At 41.0% G+C, this 13,573-nt stretch overlaps 2 protein-coding genes across 2 annotated transcripts; both read left to right on the plus strand.

The window, feature by feature from the left end:
- The first annotated feature begins 1,792 nt into the window (after nt 1-1,792).
- On the plus strand, nt 1,793-4,254 carry gjb8 (gap junction protein beta 8). The gene is made up of 2 exons (XM_067604348.1): nt 1,793-2,000; nt 3,102-4,254. The coding sequence occupies exon 2, from the start codon at nt 3,120-3,122 to the stop codon at nt 3,924-3,926; it is 807 nt and encodes a 268-aa protein (XP_067460449.1). The 5' UTR covers nt 1,793-2,000; nt 3,102-3,119; the 3' UTR covers nt 3,927-4,254.
- A 2,657-nt stretch (nt 4,255-6,911) lies between these two features.
- Nucleotides 6,912-13,289, plus strand: gja3 (gap junction protein, alpha 3). Its single transcript, XM_067604349.1, has 3 exons — nt 6,912-7,728; nt 8,376-8,437; nt 9,958-13,289. The coding sequence occupies exon 3, from the start codon at nt 9,993-9,995 to the stop codon at nt 11,412-11,414; it is 1,422 nt and encodes a 473-aa protein (XP_067460450.1). The 5' UTR covers nt 6,912-7,728; nt 8,376-8,437; nt 9,958-9,992; the 3' UTR covers nt 11,415-13,289.
- Nucleotides 13,290-13,573: the final 284 nt, after the last annotated feature.

Raw genomic sequence — 13,573 nt, forward strand, 5'->3', positions numbered from 1 at the left:
GACTTGCTGTGACATTTCTGCTCTGCTTATTTTGCAGACTTCATTTCACAGTAATATCAGGCCACAGACATCACATGGTTGTACTGTAGCCTACATCTATGAAATCTCTACAGCAAACATGGAAATAATCAGAAAGTTTGGGGATTCAGAAACATTTCAAAACACAAGAAGTTATGACATGTAAAATGAAGAAGAAATACTGAAGATTCTGCACTATTTCTAGGTCAGCAATCAAATTTAAGCAAATTTGGGGCATTGACCAACTTAACTCCTTTGTACGAAAGGTCACATTTCCTTGAGTTGTATCCCTTCCATTGAAGCGTTCAGATGACACTCAGGTGGATTTGATCTACTCATCAGAGGCTCGTTCAAGTAATTCAACTTGCAGCCAGTGTTGACCTGTTGTAAGTTTCCAGCAGATCATTGATTACTAAGTAGCATTGTGATAGTGGGAAACATGGCATCAGAACTAAGTGAAAGTGTCAGAAGTCAAATTGTTATAGAATCCAAGTTTGAGATTTATGACAGTAACAGAAGGGTGTATGTAAGGAGATGAACAGGAGAGAGAATGATACCACAGTGTATCAAACCAACGTCAACAATGGTGGCAGGAATATTCAAGTCTGGGAGTGTTTTGCCTACTCTGGAAATGAACACCTGCACTACACCTGACATCACAAGAAGCTATTTTGTCAAATCATGCTGGGGTAGACATCAGGTTTTGAACGAACTTGTGGAGTCCATGCCTGCTCGAGTGCATATTGTCATTAAAGCAAAAGAAAAGGGGCACATATCAAATACTAAGATGTACATTTTTATATTTTTGAAGAATGGTGTTCATCCCTCCAGAAGAGTTCCAGAGACTTGTAGAATCAATGCCAAAGCTGAGGAACACCATTCCCTCATTTGGTGTTTTGATGATGGTGATGGAGAGTGCTGTCTAACACGTCAGTCCAAAATCTCCCATAGATATTCAATTGGGTTGAGATCTGGTGACTCCAAAGGCCATAGCATATGATTCACTCATCAAACCATTCAATGACCCCTTGTGTCCTGTGAATGGGGCATTGTCATCCTGGAAGAGACCACTCCCATCAGGATAGAAATGTTTCATCATAGGATAAAGGTGATCCCTCAGAACAACTTTGTATTGATTTGTAGTGACCCTTCCCTCTAAGGGGACAAGTGGACCCAAACCATGCCAGCAAAATGTCCCCCACAGCATAACAGAGCTGCCGGATCCCCTCACTGTAGGGGTCAAGCATTCAGACCTGTACTGGTTTTCCTTTAAGTTGTCTCCCATCTGTACATATATATACATACAGTGGGGTCCAAAAGTCTAAGACCACTTTCCCATTCAAGTTAATGGGATATATCTATAAATAAGTATATGTGTATGTACATAATACTATACACAGAGGAAGGAGCTAATATTTTGGAGCTAAACAAACACAAACTAAAAAGACTAAAAGATGCAAACTGGTGCTATCTCGTTCATATTTCATGATTCAAGTGCCCTTTACCTAAACTGAAAAACTGTCTGTGAAGATCTGCCTAGTGAGATTTAACTCAACCAATGAGATGATTTCTCATGTATTCATGACACAAAAATCTCCAATCTGCAAATGAATCTCTATGAATATGCAGTCTTCATGCACAAAAAGAAAGAAAATAGGCCAATGACAGCTGTTGAGTCAGTCCTGACACTGATTACTGTCTCTTGGGTGCCTGACTGGCCCCACCCTGAGCCTGGCTCCTCCTCTTCCCTCCCTGTCTGCAGGAGGGATGATGAAAAACCTCTGAAGACACACCTGTGTCTTCAGAAGCTTCAGACCAGACAAGTTAAACTTTGTCTCCAACGAGCTGAACTCTGATTTTGTCCTTTGAGTTGGAGCGCAGTGAACAATTTTCTTCAGACTACAAACAAGGACTAAAGGGACATTTGTTTTTCCCTTCATGGAAAACTCTTAATATTTATTGGACAAGCTCTACAGAAACAGGTGAGTCTTGTTATGCCGGGGTTAACATTTATGAGTTCATTGAGTTCATTTACCTATTACAGCAACAATACAACTACTTATAATATTAACTAATAATAATGGCCTTTCGTTATTGTGTAGTCCCACTAGTAAGCAGGATTTATGTCTGTTTAGCAAGTGATAGGCATATGTCATTAAAACACTTTTCTATTTTATTTACACAACAAAACAAAATTTGTATATAGGCTCAATTTCTTGAAGGTAAAATTTAAAAAAACAAAAAACAAAACAGAGATACAATTAAAAATCCCTAGTTGCTTTTAATTAACAAAATGTTTGAATCTTTAAAGCCATTCAAGATTTGTGAAAAGAAGGATTTCTTTTTGCGGATAGCAATAATAAGGATGAAAGTAAAGCTAATATAGAGTTTTAAGATGAGGAAATGGGTAGGTTTAATGGAAACCTATGGTATTGATCCTCCTCTTTGTTATTTTATTCTATCCAAGATCCAGTATCATCTCATTATCATCTCTTTACTACTACTTAATACTTTAGTATTTTGACTGATGTTCATTAAATCAAAGTCACTGCCATGAAGTACTGAAAGCCTACTGGCTATAATGCGCTTCTGAAAGTAAATCACAATTTTGATACATTTCAAAGTGATTATGCTGCTGATAATGAACTATTAATGCTTAAATAGTAATCAAATAATATTAGCAGTGGTAATACAGTAAAATATGTTGAAAGGCAGTGATGACAATGACATATCCAGGTGGAGGGGCGGCTGAGGGAAATGCTGCACATTTTTTCTTGAGTGCAAATGTGTCCCATTAAATGGCAGATTATAACTTTTCATACTTCTGTTGTGCTGACTGTCATAGACCTGGCCCTCTGTGTTCAAGCATGTGGGTCTCACTCATGACCAAAGTCATATATTCTGTCTACACACATTGTTCAACAACAATAAAATAACAAAAACCTATCTACTAAGTAAAGAATTATATTCTAACAACAGGTACAACTCCTTACCTTCAGACACTTAGAGGATCTTTGAGGAACATAAATGTCCAGCAACACAATGAATTTTCTGTTTATCCTCTGAATTCCTGCCTTCTACAGGTTGTGTGACCATCCACAATGTCTTGGGGGACACTCTATGCCCAGCTTGGCGGTGTCAACAAACACTCCACCAGTCTAGGAAAGATTTGGCTCTCTGTCCTTTTCATCTTTCGCATCACTATACTGGTTCTGGCAGCTGAGAGTGTCTGGGGTGATGAGCAGTCAGACTTCACATGCAACACGCAGCAGCCCGGCTGCAAGAACGTCTGCTATGACCACTTCTTCCCCGTGTCACACATCCGCTTGTGGTGCCTGCAGCTGATCTTTGTATCCACGCCAGCCCTGCTGGTGGCAATGCATGTCGCCTACAGGAAACGTGGGGACAAGAGGACCATGCTGGCCTCCAACGGCACAGAGAAGATGACGGATAAGGACCTGGAGACACTGAAGAAGAGGCGTCTGCCAATCACAGGCCCACTGTGGTGGACGTATACCTGCAGCTTGTTCTTCCGGCTCATTTTTGAGGGCGGTTTCATGTATGCACTTTACTTCGTTTATGACGGCTTCCAGATGCCCCGGCTGGTGAAGTGCGAGCAGTGGCCTTGCCCCAATAAGGTGGACTGCTTCATCTCCAGGCCAACAGAGAAGACCGTCTTCACCATCTTCATGGTTTCCTCATCGGCCATCTGCATGGTGCTTAACGTAGCTGAGCTGTGCTACCTCATTGTCAAGGCTCTCATGAGGTGCTCGACCAGGAACAAGAGGAAACACCCATACGCCCACACAGACAGTGTGACACGGGATAATGCCCTTCTGCAGAACAAGAAGAACGAGATGCTCCTGTCTTCTTCCACAGATTCGTCCAGCAACAAGACCATGTGTTGAAGGATGACCTTTAGTGGTTGAGTAGTACCGGAGGAAGAGGAAAGCATAAACTGTAAATCCAACCGCACATGGTCATAGTTTGTGTCTACAGTTTGGTTATTGGGCTCTAAACCCAAGCATCCTCCTGAATTGTCTTATGGCAAGGTGAAACAGATTTTGAGGCTGTGGGAGTTTAGGATTACCACAAAAGAAAATAGTTCAGCTTCTGTAGTTGCGATGACCTGCCTTTCACATCCATTTATAGGGAAATCACTTATAATATGTGTATTTGACTTGAGGAAGGTGATGATGTTTCCCTGCATTTGCCAATAAAGGCCATAAAACATTCTTTTGTTATGCAAAAAACAACTCACAAATCACACAACAATATAATTTTGAATCTAGTAGAATTCCCACCAGTGAGTGTTACTTTGAGAGTCTGTTTGTGTTCCCAAAATGACTTCACGTAGAACAGAACATTTTTCATACATGATAGTATCTTTGAATCACAGGTATCACAAGTGCCACCGTGCTTTTCATACAGTGGATGATTGATAGACTTTGATGGAGCTTTTTGTCTTAATTTATTGATTCTAGTTTGAAATTGCTGGAATGTGCAATTCATTGCATGCGTGCCTGGTCAGGTTTTGAACCAGAGAAGAATTAGTCTACACTGACATCTAGCGGTTCATAGTGGAACCCCTAAGAGCACAAAGCCTTCCTGAAATTTAGGATGATTTATTTCATGTTGAAGAGAAGGAAGAAGAACAAATGAAGTCATGGAGAATGAAGTATAAAACAGGTCCAAGTGCCTTTGAGATTACATTTTAGTGTCTAGTTTACAAGAGTTGACTTTTTTATTTTAAATGTGGTTGAAGTCATGTTGTGCATTAACTGATAAAAGTGGCTGAGAGTTTGTTTTTTTATTATTTAACACTTCTGTATTGAAATGTGTGACTGTAGCAAGAAATTAAGTTCTAAAATCATCATAACTTTCTATGAATAATGGTAGAGTATAATTTTTATGTTTTTATCTGCCTATTTCTGAGAGTTGGATTACACACAGAGAGAGGATTGCTGATAAATAATATATAACATGGTAAAAAAAAAAAAAAAAAAACTTACCTAGCTACTAAACTGCAATAGTTTAATAGTTACGATGCTGCATGTCTTTGCTGTTCAATCAAATCAGAATGTCCTTTTGTCTTTTACTTGAACTGAAAGTGTTTGAAATATAAAAAAAGCGTTTCATTACATGAGTTTGAGAAATAACCTAAACACATCTAAACACACTGAGAAGGTGTTGCCTGTTGTCACACATGCATGCCAGGTGATGAAAATATGAAAATATACACAGTATGTTTGGACTGCGCAGGACATTTTGTCAGAGCTAGAAACCTCACCCACAGATGATACTGTATAAATGCAAAGAATTGACTTGTAACTGGAATTATAGAATTTATCTGCAAATTAAACTGTCAAAAAAGGCGCAACAACAAATATCATGACTCAGAAATATTCACCATTCAGTGGTGTTCAAATATATAGAAAGTTATTTTAAAGTTCAATCAAGATGCCTCATGTTTTTGAACACCTGTCAGGCTTGTGGTGGGTTACAGATATGAATCAAAGAGTGCAATGTGTTTTAACAGTGTGTTTCTCACATTTCATTTTGCATTTTGTAACATTTGTTTTTGCCTCTTGATGCTTATAGCCCTCCAATGTTGTTTTTTTTCTTCACAAAGCAGGATTATCAAGTTATACAGAAAACTGTTATGGGCCTATTTCTGAAAGTTCCTTTTTATTATTATCAACCATTACAAGGCACAACTAACTAATATGCTTAAACTCAATATTAAAATATACAGGTAGATTCAAATAAGTCTCCCTCACAGTTATCAACATTTTTAATCCTGCTTTATGAAATACCATCCAGAAGTTGTCCTGTTCAGCCCAGCCCTGCTCCTGTGTTATTTTGACTTGTGTTGTTGTGGTGTGTGCTGACCCCAGCTGGCTGTATCAGCTTTCAGCATGTGCCTTATTTTAGCCGCCACACTAATTACTACTCGCCCTCTTAATGTGAGGAACCACGGTCGATCTCTTTGTCCTCCCTCCCATCCAGGAATAGCTGAGCTGGATTAGTCTCATCTGTGTTCTTTAAAAAAAAGTCACCTTTTGTGAACAGAGAAAAGCGTTTTTGGTGATTGGAACACATTAGAAAGAGGCATGTGAGACAAGTTAGACAACCAATTAGATGTGTCAATTCCAAAATTATGAAGAGAAAATCTGGATGAGTCGTATGTTGGCATTACATAACTGATGCAGTTGATGAAGTTATGTGACTGAAGTGTAACGTTGACATGTTTCAGGGGGTGAAAAAGGTTTTTGACCAAAGATCAAGAGATATGCAGTATCACAGAGCACATGCACTCTAAAGTCCTCTATATGCAGATTTGGAAACATATTTTTGATTTTCTTTTAAATATTTGTTATGTTATGCATTATCTGCTCTACTTTGACCTTTGACTTCTTACGTTCTGTAACAGCAAAATGACATTTTAATGCTAAATTTGTGATAGCGCCATCTTTATATGAACATTGTTATTAGGGGACAAGCCTGATCATTCCAGTCCCAAGTTGTTATTTGTAACATTTTTCCCAAATTGTAGGGTTAGTAGCCCGCCTCTAACAGCAGAGAACAGATGGAACAGCTTCCTAAGCAAAAAATGAAGGAATTAAATGTTTGTGATTATTGTGTTTTGTATCTGAGATGTTTTTATTACATTCGCACTTTGATCCTTAAAGTCTTTTTGCTCTTTGAGACTTTTTTCCATAAATCAGTAAAACAAAACTGTGTACTTCATTTCTTTGTGTGTGTTAGTGTGTTTCACATTGCCACATGTAATGCCATGCCTTTCTGCAACTGACCCAGCAGGGTGGGGTGTGGAGGGTTTTTTTCCTCCTTTTTTAATTTTCTAGTTGTTAGATATACTAGTTTCTAACGAGACAGAGAGGTTTGCATTATTCTCACGTTGTGTTTTTTCCTTCATTTTGTACACAAGTTATATGGTTTCCATGAATCTCTCAAAATAATGTTTTATTTTGAGGGAGACCACAGTGTGTCTGTGGGTTTAGTTTCTCTTAAAATATGAGCGGTATAATTTTTTTTTTTTTAGATAGACTGTTGCTGGAGTTTGAAGGATTTATATTCTGGGAAAAGTTTGGTGAGGTTTTCCAGCGGTTTTCCGGGGATACTTTGGTGAAGTTCAGAGCATGCTCCGGTGAGTTTTTGACAAATAGTGCGGAAGTTTTGGGAAAGGTTTTTTTTGGGCAACTTTTGCGCACATACTGTAAAGATTTAGGGGAGGTTGGCAGGGGCGTGGTGTGACTCCGGACAGGCTGATGACTCTGTGGATTCACTCATGCATGGTCACACAATGTGACAGTCCAGACATGGCTGGAAACGGGAGGCAGCTCCGTCTAACCGAGCCCCATCTCCGACTCCAAGCCGCCTCCAAAAACTAATAGCAACAAAGGAAAACTTTTCCTTGCACAAGTTAACGGCCCGGGACAGGCAGACAGACAGACAGACTCCACGCCTGGAGAAGTTTGTGCATGAATGAGTTTGTGTGGCAGCATTTAAAAAAGAGTTTGTTGAGCTGTCAGAGGGGCGGCAGGTTGCGGTTTTGGGATCAGGGAGACAGAGGGAGGGTCGCTGCAGCCGCGGGAGGTCTACACGCTTTTCAACGCACTCAAATGATGGCACCAATGATGGCAGATGGATTTGCTTTTCGTATTTAAGTATGACATCTCCAGTCTAAAGGTATGGCGGACACACACTGCTGTGAATATTATCCTGCACTTATTTGGGAGTAAAGTAAGGCCAACTTAATGAAGAGCAGCGTGTTATCAGGTAATTAAGAGTTGCTTCAGTTTTAATAAACAAGAATGAGACAAAAGCCGGACAAAGCTTATGGAGTCTGGGGACTCTGGCACACTCTGTATTGTCAGGCTGGTAGGTATGTCTTTGTATTTGAACCTGGTTCTGTCTGCTACTTTCATCACCATCCGACAGAAATGCCACAAATACCTATGCAACTGAGAGAAGTGTAAATGTTTGCCACTAATGGTTGTCCCACGATCTAATAGTGAACGTTAAAAAGGACCTTCTGACTCTAAGATGGGTTTAATTGCTGTAGTCTTACCAATCTCGATTAGCCTGATAATATCAAGTGTTTCAAAATCAAACTGTGTTTAGAAAACCATACTGTGATTTTAGACTATATCCAGGCAGAGTTTTAAATAAAAACTCTGTCCCCCCAAAAATAAGAAGGACTTAAGGAATTAAATGACATTTTTGATCAGACATGTGCACAGATCTTATATATTTTTATTTGTTCTTTTGTGTAGCATTTGTAGCATTTAAAGTCTGTTAAAAGTAAATAAACTGTTGATGTTTTTCTCTTCCAGGTGTCATACATATTGTGAACCCTAGTCGATGGATTTATTACCTTTAACACAAGAATATTTTAGTAAGTTTCTCTGTTTGTGTGTGTGTGTGTGTGTGTTCGGGTGGTGTACATAAGGCTGTGTAAAAGATGTAAAGAATAACAACAGGTGTTACCTCGCTCAAAACATATTTATAACTAGTCCATCACATGAGGACTGATGAGGAAACATATCTTGTTAAACTAAACCTGTAAATTTAGTTTGAAAAGCCTGTTTCAATGGCTCATCTCTGACCACAATTAAGAAGTCACTTGGTTGTTTTTAAAGGGGATTAAAAGAGGTCAGAATCCCTTCATACATGTGTCTTGTTAAACCTTGTTAACATGTTATCATATCAAATACCAGATCTAGTTCTAAAAAGATTAGTCGTTTAATTAACCAATCAATAAATTGAAAAATCATTGACAACACTTTTTTTCTAATGGATTAATAATTTAAGTCATTTATCAAGCAAAATTTCCAAACACCCTCTGGCTCCAGCTTTGCAGATGTGAGGAATTTCCTCTTTTCACTGTCTCATAACTACATAATTGAATATCTCTGGGCTGTAGGTCAGACAAAATGAGGTATTTGAAGATGTTGCCTAGGGCTCTGGGATAATGTTAATAGACCACTTTCTGTCATGTCATAAACTGAATGATTTATGTTATTTAGACTGAAACTTAAAAACAGCTTAACTCTTAACTTTAAAACAGCTTAATTCAGCTAAACTTAAAAATCTCACCAGAATTTGTACTATATTATTATGTTACATAATTAGAGTTACATTTTTCTATTTGATCCTTGTGGCTTTAGTATTACACTGGATAGACAGAGAGAGAGGAAGGGAGGGTGTTTTGTGTGTGTGTGTGTGTGTGTGTGTGTGTGTGTGTGCATATCTGTGTGTGTGTGTGTGTGTGTGTGTGTGTGTATGTGCATGTGTGTGTGTGTGTGTGTGTATGTGCATGTGTGTGTGTGTGTGTGTGTGCGTGTGTGTGTGTGTGTGTGTGTGCGTGTGTGTGCGTGTGTGTGCGTGTGCCACCCCAGAGCCCCATCTCTGCTAAATGCTGTTTTCGAACATTATAATGTTGATCTCAGCACATGCCTGCTGGGCAGTGGAGCGAGCAGGTGAGAGAGAGAGACAGGCACGACATAGAGAGTGAGAGAAAGGGAGAGTGAACCAGGGTTCAGTCAAACAGGTGGCCTATACAGGATATGAGCTGCTAAAAAGTGTCTGTGTTTGAAGCGAATGCCGTGTTTCGATTTGTTATCGATTACCGACGCCTACCTAGCAGTTTTCTAAAAAGACCGGGTTGTACTAAACATTTTATGTAAAAAAGAAATATGTCAGAGTCTAGTCGAAACCTCCACTCTCATCCATGTCCTTGTGTCTTGTGTGTTCGTATGTGTAGAGTGTTTAACATCGGGGTAAGGCCTTACATGTCTCACCAACTTTGAGAATATTCAGCAAATTTGTTGACATTTATTTAACTTTCTCTCACGCTCTTGCTGTCTGTTTCTCCTCTTTTTCTTTTGCCATTCCTCCTTTCTTTGTCCTCTCTAGCCTGTACTTTCTCCATAGGCTAGAAATCTTGAAGCATGGGCGACTGGAGCTTTCTGGGGCGGCTGTTGGAGAACGCTCAGGAGCACTCGACGGTCATCGGCAAAGTCTGGCTGACTGTCCTCTTCATCTTCAGGATCTTGGTGCTGGGGGCCGCGGCCGAAGAGGTTTGGGGCGATGAGCAGTCTGATTTCACCTGCAACACCCAGCAACCTGGTTGTGAGAACGTCTGCTACGACGAGGCCTTCCCCATCTCGCACATCCGCTTCTGGGTGCTGCAGATCATCTTTGTGTCCACGCCGACTCTCATCTACCTGGGCCATGTGCTGCACATCGTCCGCATGGAGGAAAAGCGGAAAGAGAAGGAGGAGGAGTTGCGCAAAGCAAACAGGTTCCAAGAGGAGAAAGAACTCCTTTATAGAAATGGTACAGATGCTAGTGGAGGAGGAGGTGGCGGCAAGAAGGAGAAGCCGCCTATCAGGGACGAGCATGGCAAAATCCGTATCAGAGGTGCATTGCTGCGTACCTATGTGTTCAACATTATTTTCAAGACCCTGTTTGAAGTGGGATTCATTTTGGGCCAGTATTTCCTCTATGGCTTCCAGCTGAGGCCCCTGTACAAGTGTGCACGTTGGCCCTGCCCCAACACTGTGGACTGCTTCATATCGCGGCCCACTGAAAAGACTATTTTTATTATATTTATGCTTGTGGTGGCTTGCGTGTCTCTTTTGCTGAATTTGTTAGAGATCTATCACCTTGGATGGAAGAAAGTTAAACAGGGCATGAAAAATGAGTTCGCCCCCGACCATGCGTCGCTGCGCCGTGCCAACATCGCAGAGCCTGAGTGTTTGGCCTCGGCCTCCAGAACTGCCCCCTCCACCCTCAGCTATCCTCCCAACTACACAGATGTGACGGCGGGCAGTGGGGCCTTCCTGCCACCCATGGGGCCAGCAGCCGTGCCCTCAGCAGCAGAGTTTAAGGTGGACGACCTCCAGCAGGAGGAGTCCCTCCGTCAGCCCTCCCCTTCTTCCCACTACTACATCAGCAACAACAACAACCACAGGCTGGCTACGCAGCAGAACTGGGCCAACCTGGCCACCGAGCAGCAGACTCGGGAGATGAAGGCCACCTCCCCCTCCCCCTCCGCCTCTTCCGCCACCAACACCGACAATGAGCAGCAGCAGCCCGTCGATGCTGCGCTGCTCCTTCCCACCAGCAACACCAACAGTAACACCAACACTACTGCTGCTGCCGCCTCCAGCAGCAGCAGCAGCCCAGGCACAGGCTCCAATGCAGGCAGCTGGGGTGGGGGGAAGAGCGAGCAGGAGGATGGCCACGTCACCACCACCACAGTGGAGATGCATGAGCCTCCAGTAATGGTCAGCACAGACCCTCGGCGGCTCAGTCGGGCCAGCAAGAGCAGCAGCATCAGGGCCAGGCCGAATGACCTGGCTGTCTAAATCTCTTCAGCCCTTTCATTTCCCGAAACCCTCCCTGACCAATTATCCGCTTCCCCCAATCCCACCCTCAAACGGTCATTCTCAGACAAAAAAGTCACACACATGAATAAAACAAAAAAACAAAACAAAAAAAAAAAAAACAAGAGAAGGCAAGACGACAAGAGACAGGAAAGCATTGAATGAAGTAAGGCAAATGAGGAAATGATCAGCAGCAGTCATTGATTTAGTGCAATCGGTGAGTTGTAGAGTAGTTAAGGCAAGGTTTGTTTTTTTGGATGGTCTTAAATGATGCATACAAAATGTGATCATGCAGTGCTATGAAGTCAGAAGGCTCTGCTCACGGCGGCGGATGGAGAAAAGGACATTGTGATGTCATAATTTTGCATCAACATGGACACATCTTACCAACCTGTTCGGTTTTGGGGGCAGATCTCATGATGTTTCTCTATTTTTTTCTTCTTTTAGTTGAGCCTATCGGACTAATTACTTCAACGGAAAATGATCATTTGTCAAGGTGATGACTGAATATTTTTCATTTTATATGGAGGAAGCACAGGCAGCTGGCACTGTTGACAGATCAGTCACTCGATGTGTAGCCAGACAATTCACTCATATATCTTGTTCATCCTTTTTATCTGGTTGCACAATCAAATTGGCAGCACCAACATGCACGGTGTTGTGCTCTATATGTCAACAGCTTGTTCCAGCATTTGACCTTTGACCTGGAGGGCCTTTTGCTTCAGCACTTTCTGAATTTTACCAAAACAAACACCTGTTTTTTTAACAATACTTCATCCAGGAAGTAGTTTTTATCAACAAACATTACATGTATTGTGGTTCCTTGTGGTTGTGCATGCCAGCACATGTAGCCCTACAACTCACCGATTTACTCACAGATCTGCATGCCAAGGTAGGCTGGTTTGGTTTTACCCATGATTCATTTCAGCGCTTCTTACAGAGATGATAAATATTGTAAATGAGGCAGAACGGAGAGGAATAGACTGATGTGATATCCCCAGAGTCCTCAGAATAGTAGGCGCAGTGTGGAAGGGATATGGGTCAAAACTGGTAGAAGTCATTCCTGTGATGCCCAGAATGCACCTGGGTCTCTACGAACACTACATTGTCAACAACATAGAGATCAAAACGTTCCCCCTATGCTGTTAGTTGACAAAAGAGCAAAGTAGGAACAGAGTCCCTTATACCTGCCTCTGTCAGCGTTGCCTTCACTTAACATGTCTGAAAAGAAAAATGCTCTCCACTAACTGCACACATGACAAGATATTGCCTTTAAAGTATCTTGAAAATACTATGAAAGTACATGGCAGCCACCATTTGATATACAGAATACCAAAATTCTCCAAGGTCATTCAGACAAACAACCTCCCAAAGCTCTTTGGTTAGACTAGAAAGTACATTTTTTTAGTTAGATTGTTGGCAGATATTTTTGCCCTGAAATCCACAATCCTCTTTTGAATCCTCAAATTTAAACATTGAGAGCAACTTTGGGAGTTAAATGACGTTCACTGTCACACATTTCATATACTTCTTCATTGGTTTTATTCTGAAAAGTGCTATTTTTTTAAAAACTGAATTGAATTTTACTCATAAATTGCATACTTGTAGTAGTCAGTTTGTGATTGCGAAACAGCTACGATTTTAAAAAGGACAAAACGACTGGCGTTGCGAGAAGCAAAATGCCACGGTGAAGTCAAACTTGACGGCTTCTTTTTTGTTGTGTTAATCTTGATTCTTAGAGATTTTTAGAAACCCAAACTTTTAACTGAATTCATCAGCAGCCACAGTCCTCTGTTTCTGTTGTGTTACTGTGCTGTTTAGTTCATTCACAACCCAGGCACTCACTCTCAAAAAGCTTTTTTTTTAAAAACTTTACAACAACCTTAATCCACTGTGTTAAACTCTGAGTTAACCTTTGGGAAAGTGTTCTAAGAACACAGTAATACTGTGTGAAAACTCAATAATCTGGATTAGACATATTGCACTCACAGGGCATAACAACACAAGTACTATATGTTTGTGCACAGTATTTTATAGGGACAATACTTTTCCAGTAGTTAATGTGCAGGTTAATACACTGGAGTAAGAGCAGTGTAAAGTGGTACCAGCTTTTTTGTTTTTTCAGGGGGTTTACAAAATGA

Source organism: Thunnus thynnus, chromosome 11 (assembly GCF_963924715.1).
Source record: "Thunnus thynnus chromosome 11, fThuThy2.1, whole genome shotgun sequence".
Lineage (NCBI taxonomy): Eukaryota > Metazoa > Chordata > Actinopteri > Scombriformes > Scombridae > Thunnus > Thunnus thynnus.